This window comes from Austrofundulus limnaeus, unplaced genomic scaffold (genome assembly GCF_001266775.1).
Source record: "Austrofundulus limnaeus strain Quisiro unplaced genomic scaffold, Austrofundulus_limnaeus-1.0 Scaffold223, whole genome shotgun sequence".
Lineage (NCBI taxonomy): Eukaryota > Metazoa > Chordata > Actinopteri > Cyprinodontiformes > Rivulidae > Austrofundulus > Austrofundulus limnaeus.
In genome coordinates, this window is record NW_013952625.1 from 396,925 (window position 1) to 408,341 (window position 11,417).

Sequence of the window (11,417 nt, forward strand, 5' to 3'; positions counted from 1 at the left end):
GCACTACATACTGGATCCAAGCGCTGCTGGATAGAAACACTGGAGCGGAGTCAGTGAACTGCTAATATCGGAGTGCTTACATCAGACATTTTTTATGCAGGCCGATAAAATCCGATACTCGTTTTTTGGCTGATATCGGACCGCTAACCGATATCAATATCGGATCGGGACACCCCTAGTGGAGGTGTTGTGTCCCACTCTTCTTTACAGCATTACTTCAGTTCATTGAAGTTTCCAGAGTATTTTTTCCACAGATCTCTTCAAGTCCCACCAGACTTCAGTCAGGTTACAGTTTGGACTTTGGTTCGTTGCAACACTTTAATTTTCTTTTAAGCTTTTGTAGATTAGCTSCTGTGGTTGAGGTTATAGTTCTGTTTTATGACCCCGCTCACATGGTTGACTTAATRATTATAAGATGTAAAACAAGCCCAGATCATCAGCTCTCCACCACCATGCTTGACTGTTAGGATGTGCTGTGTCTAGTTGTCTTCAATCACTGTGCAGTGCATTATGGGTAAACGTCTCTAMCTGGGTTTCATCTGTTCAAACAACACTGTTCCAGAAGAATCAGACGAATCTGTACAGACCAAACTGGTTCTGCTGTGTTGGTTTTAGAGCAGTGGTGTGGTCTGTTATACGTAGGATTTGCGTGTTACCACTTAAGCACACTGATTTCTGATGCAACAATGCAAAAAATTAGCCGTCTAAAATAAGTTCRAAACTAGATTATATTCTGAATCTTCTTTAAATTAAGCAAAAATAATCTGTCCAGGCTAACAAGGTTATTAATCTAACATATTCTGCTCTTGCTTAGTGTATGAAGAACAGGTGAGCACTTTGTCCTGGAGGTGTTTCAGCAGAGCACTTTAAGTCATCGGCTGACGTTCCTGTCAGTCTTTCCTGCAGACTATCATCCTGTTCTACAGTATAGAAATGTATGCAACTAGTGAATGTACCCCTWCTGCACTATTTTGTAAATATTTCTATATTTATATCTGGTTGACGTCCTCATGTCACGTAACTGCTGCTGCTGTTAACCTGTAATTTCCTGCAAAGGATAAAAAAACTGTTTTATCTAATCTGTATCTACAAAAGAGGATCAGGACTACTACAAAAAAATTCTGACTTTTTTCTCAGAATTCTGACCCCACCCCCCATATATATTTTTTTACTTTGATCTCATAATTCTGAGGAAAAGAATTTCCTCTACCGTATATATCGGCTTCAAAATAAGATCATTTGATTAAATAAGCTCTACTTTAAACCTGGTCGAGATCAGATTAGTTAAAAATGTGCCTTGTTTTTCATGCAACCGAATCGAAGATGAATTCATCCAGTATTACATGAAAATCCAGGTTTAATTCCTTGTGAAACGTTTTTGCAACAGAMCCCTGATCTTTAAAACCCCAGCATCAAGAGGGAGACTGTCTGTTTTTCCCCTCATGGACAGTTACTGTTCTGGACAAAGCGGGGGAGTTGYACTTCAACTATTCAAAGAAAGTTAGGGATATTTGGTTTTTGGCAGAACACACAGTTAAACCTTTTCCAGGTGAACTAAATGACCTCTAAACCTTTGAATGCACAGGTCCAATCCTTCAGTGTTTCGTATTTTATTGCACAATTTACAAGGAGCATAAATGCAAAACTCACCAGAGCTGACCATTGCATTTCCTGGTTTGACTTCTGATCACATTTGAACATCATGAAACCAAGACGACACCAAACAACCGGAACAGAACTTCACCAAAACCCCTTACCACGGCATTAGTGAGTAGTGTGCTTTTTAATCACGTGTAGCTTATTCCTCGAGGGTGAATTTGGTGTTACTACAAAAAAACGTGACTGACACGAGGATGATGAAAGAKAAGCTGTCTGAAAATATTTCCACACAGTTGCCCAATTGTGCCTCAGTAAACCAACACAAGTTGAAATGTTTCAGGCGTTCTTGTCAAACAAGAACAGTCTGGATCACAGCTGGACTGTTGGCAGGTGTTGGGTGTAGTAAACCGGAATAATCCTTGAACCAACACATTTGAATACTCAGATTACCCCTCTTTTATTTTATTAGCTTGGTAACTGTTGTATTAAGCAAAATGGTGAAACTGAAGCCACTTTTTAAACTTTTCCWTCCCCGAATATTTTAATAGTGCAACAAAAACTAACAATAGGCTACATTAATTAGTTAACTAATTTCTAGAATCTGGAACCGTACTKCTCTGCTGAAAACACTGGTCTACAAGGCGAGCACCTCAGTTTTTACCAGTTTGAGTTGTATTCAAATCTGTCCACACGGTTCRTGAGATATTTGTATTTCTAAGATGTTCTGCAATGAGTGGTGCTTGGAGCTTGTGTTGAATCAGTTTCAGCTACCACCTCACCAAATATTGGCTGAACTTATGTAAAACCTACTGAGTTGGAACCGTTTCTGAGTTTTGTACAATGAGGTCACTGTGGCGGCTATCTTGAATTGGGGTTGACTCCTAATCAGTTGGTACCTCCAGCAATTAGTTTTAGTCAAACCTGCTCAGAGGTTCATGAGATGTTTTGCTAAGACAGAAACAAATATAATATTATGGTGGGCGATAATAAACCATGAGTTTGATGTCTGAAGTTTGGTATTTTTGATGTTCAAAGACTTTGAACCCAACATAAGTAGGCTGCTACACTTTAAGCCCTGAATATTCAAATCTAGATGTTTCTATATGAGTAGAAATGACCTGAGCTGTACCGTGTACCTCTGACCAACTCTATGAAAYGTTTCTCTGATAGGAAGGTATGAGGGAGGAGTTTAATTGAAACACGTGRAGGAAGTTGAAGCCAGGAGAGGTTTTCCCAGCCTGTTCTGAGACACGTTCAGAGCTGAGATAAGAAGAAAATTATTTCCAGATGGACGTATTTACAAAAGATAAAACCTGTGAACCTACTGAAAAGCAAATATTCAAGATGTTCCCAAATAAGATAATGCAAGAAACACAACGATTACAAGACTGAAAAAAAAGGTGTATTTATTTACGCTGGAAGTTGCCAGGATTAGTGGTGCTTGGTGTGAACTTTATCTTTTTAGCTCTACATACGTTTCTGTATGCGTTGTTTGTAACAAAACGGTGACGTTTAAGTAAAAAACGTAAGAAGCAAACATTTTTAAAGTAATTAGATGCTTTTACAAACAACTTTTAGTAGAATAGAGGAATAACGTATTAAATCCAACATGTGAGAAAAATCAGAGACGACTAACAAACGGTTCTTTCATTGATTCGTTTCATTCAGTCTTTTAACAGAAAACTGTAGATATTTAATTTTTTGTGCCCAAATTCTGAAAAAGTTGGGCTTTGGGTCAAATGAAAACGGAATGTGATGATTTGCAAATATCCCTTGGGTTCTGTGTTTGCTCTGTGCCTCAGATAATTATTGGTTCTCTGCAGGTAAAACAATCCACACTAAACAGATTTGCTCCATCGCACACAGGTTCACATGTTGTCATCAAGATGACTCTGAATGACCTCATTGTTTGACCCKGGGAACATTTATTTTGTCTTCTTGAACTAAAAACAGGAAGCGGATTCATACTCTTGTTTTTTTTGTGCTTTTGTTGTTTTATTTCTTCTCCTTTTTAGTTGCACTGCCAACTTCTAGTTTGAATATTTTGTTTATTAGCAGAATTCAGTTTATCAATATACTGCAAATTAAAGTTCTGTTCAGGAAGTATTTAAACCTACGGTGGCCCGTAAGGGTCGAAAAACAAAATGCAAAAGCCACAACGAAAGTTATACTAAAATGGATGTTGTARTAAAGCAGAAGTTATGCTAAAGCAGAATTTGAATATAGAATGGAAATATAATATAGAAATTCTACCAGGGAATTCAATAATAAAGTACTCAGACTAATTTAATATTTGAAAGATGATTGTTTGAAAGAATGAATTTTTGTTTTATCTTGTTTTTTTATTTGACCACAGATCCAGTCCACATAAATACCAGTAGGTGGCAGTAATGTTCTACATCGTTATTTGTCAACCGACAGAAATAACGATGTAGCACATTACTGCCACCTACTGGTTTTTATGTGGCAGTAATGTGCTTCATCGTTATATGTGCTTCATCGTTATATGTGCTTCATCGTTATATGTGCTTCATCGTTATATGTGCTACATCGTTATATGTGCTACATCGTTATATGTGCTACATCGTTATATGTGCTACGTCGTTATATGTGCTACGTCGTTATATGTGCTACGTCGTTATATGTGCTACGTCGTTATATGTGCTACGTCGTTATTTGTCAACCGACAGAAATAAACTAAGAAGAAGACCAGAAGTTTTAGCTTAACTTCCGTTGTGTCTTTTGCATTCTGTCGACCCTTGTGGGCCACCGTATAAACCCACTCACACATGGACCAATTCAGTCAAAATCAAAATATAAAATGCTTTGCATAAATTTTTTTAAAGAAAAGTATCTTAAACTTCAGATGTCTAAATAAATGTTTTTTTCTTTAAGGTGAACAAATATCCTTGTATTACTTCAGGTTACCCAGGTGGTTATTCYACGCCCCCTTATCCAGCAGGGGGTTACCCTGATCCCAGTCAAGCACCTCCTCCAGGCTTCAACATGGCCTACAGTCCGGCTCAGCCTGTTATGTATCAACCAGGCCCGATGGGACCCAGTCCAGGTCAGGGGCCGGAGTATGGCGGTCCACCGATGGGGATCTCATCAGCCCCAGCTTCTGTCCCGACTGGGGTCCCACCAGGACTTGAATACCTCACACAGGTAGGTCAGACGAAAAAAGGCACATTTCCTAAATTCTATAACAGTACTGTATAACTCTTTTCACTGAGGACCAGATGAATGGTGTCCTTAAAGGGCCAGTTGTAATTAATGTCACYGTTTCATGTTTAACTTCAACTAAACAGGAAACGTGAYGTTCCTGAGCACTGCTAACAAACCCTAGATGAGCTCTACATGGTGTTTCCTGCATAKAAACAGTTTTAACACGTCCTCCTTTATATGGTGTTCTATTTGTGCCGTCAGCTTGAGCGCGCAGTAACGCTGATTTGAGAGCAGATATCAATATGAACAAACAATAATTTGAACTGTGTGCACTCAAACAACACGCTCACGCAGCTCCCTCCCTGCTTGCTCAACTCTCTTCCTGATTGTGCTCGACTCCTTCCCTCCCTCCTCTCAACCTCCCCTCTACTCGCTCGCAGCTCTGTCTCTGCGCTCGCAACCCAAGTTATATGTAAATGAACCACATCACCAGCCAATCACAGACAGGGTTTTTTCATCCAATCAAAGCACTTACAGCGAATCTACTAAACCAAGAGGCTGAAGTGACAAAATCTTAGATGCAGGCCCATTAAATAAGCAAAAGATAATAATAAGATATATTTTATATATTTTGAAGCCCAGAATATTTAGTTAAGCCTAAAATATGCTTACTGTCATTGTGTATTTTAGGCAATGCATCTCTGTAATCCAGGTAGAAAAAAACATAAGTTTAACTTAACTTTTTAAATTATTATTATTATTATTATTATTATTATTATTATTATTATTATTATTTGTTGTTGTTGTTGTTAGGCTCTTATAGGCAATATTTTTAAATTACATTAAGATGAATTACTGTTGATTTTGATATTATTTGTAGATATTCGAATTAATTTATTAATCCCTCTTCATTGCTGATATTCTGTTGTATCAAGAGTGCTTAATTTGAATATCTACAAATAATATCAAAACCAACAAGTATCCTAATCCTAATGTATTTTATAAATATTTTCTAAAATACACAATGACAGTGACCACATTCTTATGCTTAGCTAAATATGTATTGTTGGGCTACAAAATTTTAACATATTATCTTTTGACAAAAGATAATATGTTTAAATTTAAATATATCACCTTATGCCAAAAGTTAATATAGTTAAACTTATGTTTTTTTTTTCTACCTGGATTACAGTGATGCATTGCCTACAAGATATATAAAATATATCTTATCTTTTACTGATTTAATGGGCCTGCATCTAAGATTTTGTCACTTCAGCCTCTTGGTTTAGTAGATTTGCAATAAGTGCTTTGATTGGATGAAAAAACCCTGTCTGTGATTGGCTGGTGATGTGGTTCATTTACATATAACTTGGGTTGCGAGCGCAGAGACAGAGCTGCGAGCGAGYAGAGGGGAGGTTGAGAGGAGGGAGGGAAGGAGTCRASCACAATCAGGAAGAGAGTTGAGCAAGCAGGGAGGGAGCTGCGTGAGCGTGTTGTTTGAGTGCACACAGTTCAAATGATTGTTTGTTCATATTGATATCTGCTCTCAAATTAGTGTTACTGCGCGCTCAAGCTGACGGCACAAATGGAACGCCATAACTATAAACCCTGAAAAGTACTATGTTTACAGCGGACTACGTGTGAAAAAATAATATAATAGAGATACTATTAAAAGTAAAAGTAGGAGAGTTACTGAGTTGTGGTGAGCAGCTGCTGTCTTGAATTCTGAAATTTCCCATTTTCAGACATGGAATTCCCACTGGAGGGTCCTTTTAGTTTAAGTTTACAACTTGTAAGTGGGATATTTCCCACTTCCCAGTACAACTGGAACACAGCGAAAGTAGCCGGTGAAAATGAAGTGAAATGGAGATAGTGCACGGTGAATTTTGACAACTATCGGCTGTAATTTTCTGGGAAAAAATAATTAACATGCATTATGGGAGATGTAGTTTATGGTCAGTGCTGGCTAAAGACCATATTTCATTTTTGAAGCTCTCACAGACCACATAAAATGTCATGACGGGCCACGTTTGGCCCGCAGGACTTGAGATAGACACGTACTCTCGAAAATATCCAAATAAATCTGCTGTGGTTGTTGTTTTCTGACCTACAACTTATCATTAACAGCATATAATGGTACTTTTTCTTAATTTTTTTCAAAATAAGGTGAAATATTTTCCTTTTTAATAAAAAAACATTTGTTTCATGTTGTTTAAAGCTACTGGCTTTCTTTTTTTGTTGCTGTAAGCATAATAGTGCAGATAAGTTTAAAAAGTGAAGCTTGATAGTTCAGATGGAATCAGTTATGGAAATATGGGTGTTYACTGATTTGCATTGCAAACGTTAAAATACCTTCATGTGTTGAAGCTCTCTGATGACAGGAAGTAAATACGTTGTATGAATAAAGTTGGATTGATCAGAAAATCATGTCTTTTTGTAAATAATTTTTTAGATCGATCAGATCCTGATTCATCAAAAAGTGGAGCTCCTGGAAGGTAAGACCTCTGTCCMGTTCACGGTCCTGAAAAAAGTCTTTATCTGAACGTCACGTTTCAACGCCATTGCTTCTCCTCCCGCCCTCGCCCCCAGCGTTCATCGGTTTCGAGACCAACAACCAGTACGAGATCAAGAACAGCCTGGGCCAGAAGATCTACAAGGCCAAGGAGAAGAACGACTGCTGCACCAGGAACTGCTGCGGCTCTCTGCGCAGCTTCGACATGAAGATCAAGGACAACACGGACCGAGAGGTCATCCGCCTCATCCGGCCRTTCCGCTGCGTCTCCTGCTGGTGTCCCTGCTGCCTGCAAGAGGTCCGTTTCTGCTGGGGGTTTATAATATATCTGTACTTTTACCACGCCAAGTCAAATCTTGTTCTAACTTACAAACTGYAGCACTCGCTCCAGATTTGACTGATTCAATACATGTAATATTTACCTAGGTGAATGTCTGAGTTATTTAACTCCACTCACTGATTAGGCTCTAATGTGAACAGATATGGTTCAAATAACACGAAAACGCCTGATAATTTTTTTTTCCTGCAGGGTGAGGGTTGTTGGTGTARAGTTTTACAACCCTGTGGTGAAAGGTTATGAATGATTAATATCTTACAGGTTGAGGATAGCTTTCTGAACGAGCTCCGTTTTGAGAAATTGAGTGTAAATTTGACCTTATTGATTAACTTATGGAAAAAAATACTCATTCCAAAAGAATTTCAAAGCACGTTAGGTCAGTTGATTGTGTGCGTTCAGGCAGTTTGTTTGCTTTTTCATTTGAAACAAAAACTTAAAAAAAAAACAAACGTTTTTTTCTTTTCATTTATTAAAAAAATTGGATAATAAACCATTAGTCGACTTTCCAATTTATGCAGTAAATTAAAATGGGGGGGAGATAATTACCATTTAATTAATTAATTTTATCTAAGTGGCCTGACGTGTACGTTTTTATCAGCCTTACATACGCTGTGTAGAGTTGTATGTGCATGTCCAAAACGGCACAGAATTCATTTGATCATTTTTACTCACAGAAAAAAATTAAATCCTGAATATGTGAATTAAAAACACAAAAGTGCAGAGAAAAGTCAGAGAAATCGCCGTCCAATTGTGCTGGTAGTCAGTTTGTCACATTGGGACGTAAGCTCTGTTTGAGCAGTCAAATTTTTTTATTCAAAATTTTATTTTGGTTTAATAATAAAAAAATGTAGTTTTTTTTATTTCTTTTTTTTCTTTTTCAAAAGAACAAAGACACTCTTGATGTTCTTTTCCGTTAACAAAAATGTTCTTTGCATTTCGTTGTCGCCAGCTAGAGGTGTGGCGTAGGAAATTCAGTAAAAAATTTTTGTTTGAGTGTATGGACATGGATGAAAATGGAATACATAAATTAAGAAAAAAATAATATCTGTAGTTATTTTTGATGGGACCGTAGAATTTATTAGGCCACTGCGTAGTTACGAGTGCGCTTAGCCAAACCTGACCCTTCCAGGTCACAGATCACACGGGACAAACGCTGCCATTGGGGTTTAACAAATCCAACAAGCTGAAAAAGCAGATTTTTACTTTAAATATATTTATAAAAGATCTCATCTATGGTCTTAAAGGAAAGTTTAAAACAAATCAGTTTAGAGCAAACACATTGGGTCAACCATAATGACCTAAATCCACTGGTTGAATTTGTTCAATTCCAAAAGTGTTTCCATAGAAAACTCAACGTTTATCTAAAAAAAAAAGAAAAAAAAAACACGCCAGAGCTTGCTATGCTTTGCTCATTTATAACTATTTGTAACAACGAAATGAGGCCAAGATCAAAGTAAATTGCTGCCATTTTAAGAAACAACAAATTTTCGTTACGATTCATGACGAGTTTTCTTTACATGAATGTTTACCATGATTCTGGTGTTACTGTGGCTTTAGTGCACTTGATGCAACCAGGGGACACTTCAGCAGGAGTAGCTTCATATTTCTGCAGGAGTAACCATGTAATGTGAAACCGATGTAAAGATTGATAAAGTAGAYGACAGAGCTCCACTTTAGTCTTGACTCAACTCAGATCTATCATTAGATCATCAGTCCTGTCAGCCYGTTCAAAATGAGCTGGTTCTAACTAGAACTAACCAATAAAGTGGTATTAGTTGGCCATAACCTTTCTAAACAGCTAAACTATTCCTTTATGTGAATTTGTTGTTTTGCTCTGACAGCAGTTTGATTTGAGCATGAAAGACCCCCTTTGTTCCCCCAAATGATCTCCTGTCCCCTCACTGAGTCTTCTGTTTGTCCTTCCCCCTGAATCTGCGCTCCGCACGTTCCCACCGACCGAAACACTCAGAGTTCTGTTCACGACTCATTTAGGAGCCATGTGAGCTTCGTTACCTTCGTTACGCAGGACGGCAGGAATGATAACCGGCGCTCCAATCGCTCCATTGTTTAACCCAACAAACCGTGTGACCTCGCCAAGTCTTATTTGTAGCGGTCTGTTTGACTTTCTCCTCTGCTTGTTTAATTCCAACATGTCAACAATAGCTGGAGGTCCAGGCTCCACCGGGCACCACCGTCGGGTACGTCAAGCAGGACTGGCACCCCTGCCTGCCCAAGTTTTCCATCCAGGGCCCCAACAAGGAGACTCTGATGAGACTGGAAGGGCCCTGCTTCGCCTGCAACTGCTGCGGGGACGTCAACTTTGAGGTAAAAACCCAGATCTGTAACGAGWTAACGCTCTTTAAAGGGTCTGTGACATCAAATTTTTGTAATAAACATGAATGCGTTTTTGGAAAGATAACATTGATAACATACTGCAAAACAAATTTCACACCATTGAGATGAATGGTTGTTGAGATATTTGCATGTGAAGAAACAGGAAGTGATGTCACAGGGGAATGTCTGCATGTGAACAGAGCATTGTTACAACAGCTGATAACAGATTGTAGAGAAGAATCGGATGTTTCTTTAGATTATTTTTAGTCACTATCAAAGAGAGACGAAGGTGAGTTAAAATTTAAATAATTTTGTTATATTAAGCACAAACCAGCGAGTTTATTTTATTAAAGAGTTCCCCTTTGATGTCACTTCCTGTTTCACTTTGGCTGAGCCAAATTCGAAAGAATATAATGCCAGTTATGGGACAAAATGGGTAAAATAATCTGTACAATGYCAGTTAAGTATAAAGATGTTTTCTTTGAGTTTGTTTTTGAAGAATAGGCATGTCACAGGCACTTTAATTTAAAGAAAGCACTTTGTGTGGCTCTTCTCTCAGACCTCTGCAGCCAGGCTTCATCCAGTCGAGGATGAACACCAAATTCAATTTCTGCTAATAGCATGTCTCAGGTTACATGTGGTTTACAGACTGATAGCTTGGTTATTAATGTAGCTCTGCACATTAGCGGAAACACTTTTACTGCCTCACTCTGACTTTTTTTTTTTTTTTTAACTCCAGTCAGGGCTTAGACGATGTATCGCAATAACATGAGATCATATCTGTCTGGAAGATCACAAAGGGTTAGTTTTAAAAATGAGCTCTCTGAGATAAATACTGTGGGCTATGGGGTCCCACAAGGGTCTGTGCTTGGCCCCATGCAATTCTCTCTCTACTGCCTCTTGGTCTTCTTTTGCGTCATTTTAATGTGGCCTTTCATTGTTATACTGATGACTTGCAATTGTATATGTCTTTTTCACTTGGAACCTGCACCGATCTATCTAACCTTACAACCTGCTTAACTAAAACAAGGAAATAYGATTATATTACTCCGGTGCTGTCATCTCTCCACTGGCTGCCTTGCCATGTTCGTGCAGATTTCAAAGTGCTTCTTCTCACCTATAAAGCCTTACATGGCCTAGCACCCCCCTACCTTTCAGACCTTCGCCACCCTTAGATTCCATCTTATGCTCTCCGATCTCAGGGCACTGGTCTGTTGGTAATCCCTAAGGTCAGACGTAAAACTATTGGAGGTCGTGCTTTTTTCTTTCGTGCTCCTATATTGTGGAATGATCTCCCTCAAGACATCAGGCTGGCCTGCTCAGTGGAAGTTTTTAAAGCTAATCTGAAGACCCACCTGTACACTTTGTCTTATGTGTCTTAAATTTGACATTTGTATTTAACTTTTTTTCCCAATGTTTTCTTTTTTAACTGTTCAGCACTTTGTTGAAAGCACTTTATAAATAGTTATT

At 38.3% G+C, this 11,417-nt stretch overlaps 1 protein-coding gene across 1 annotated transcript in view; it reads left to right on the forward strand.

The window, feature by feature from the left end:
- Window positions 1–11,417, forward strand: part of LOC106525331 (phospholipid scramblase 2) — a gene marked incomplete at its 5' end in the record, with an annotated part of 15,869 nt that overhangs the window by 1,346 nt on the left and 3,106 nt on the right. The window contains 4 exon segments of the mRNA XM_014019523.1: window positions 4,523–4,764; window positions 7,217–7,259; window positions 7,354–7,574; window positions 9,777–9,938. Of these exon segments, the coding sequence (XP_013874977.1) occupies window positions 4,523–4,764; window positions 7,217–7,259; window positions 7,354–7,574; window positions 9,777–9,938 (668 nt within the window).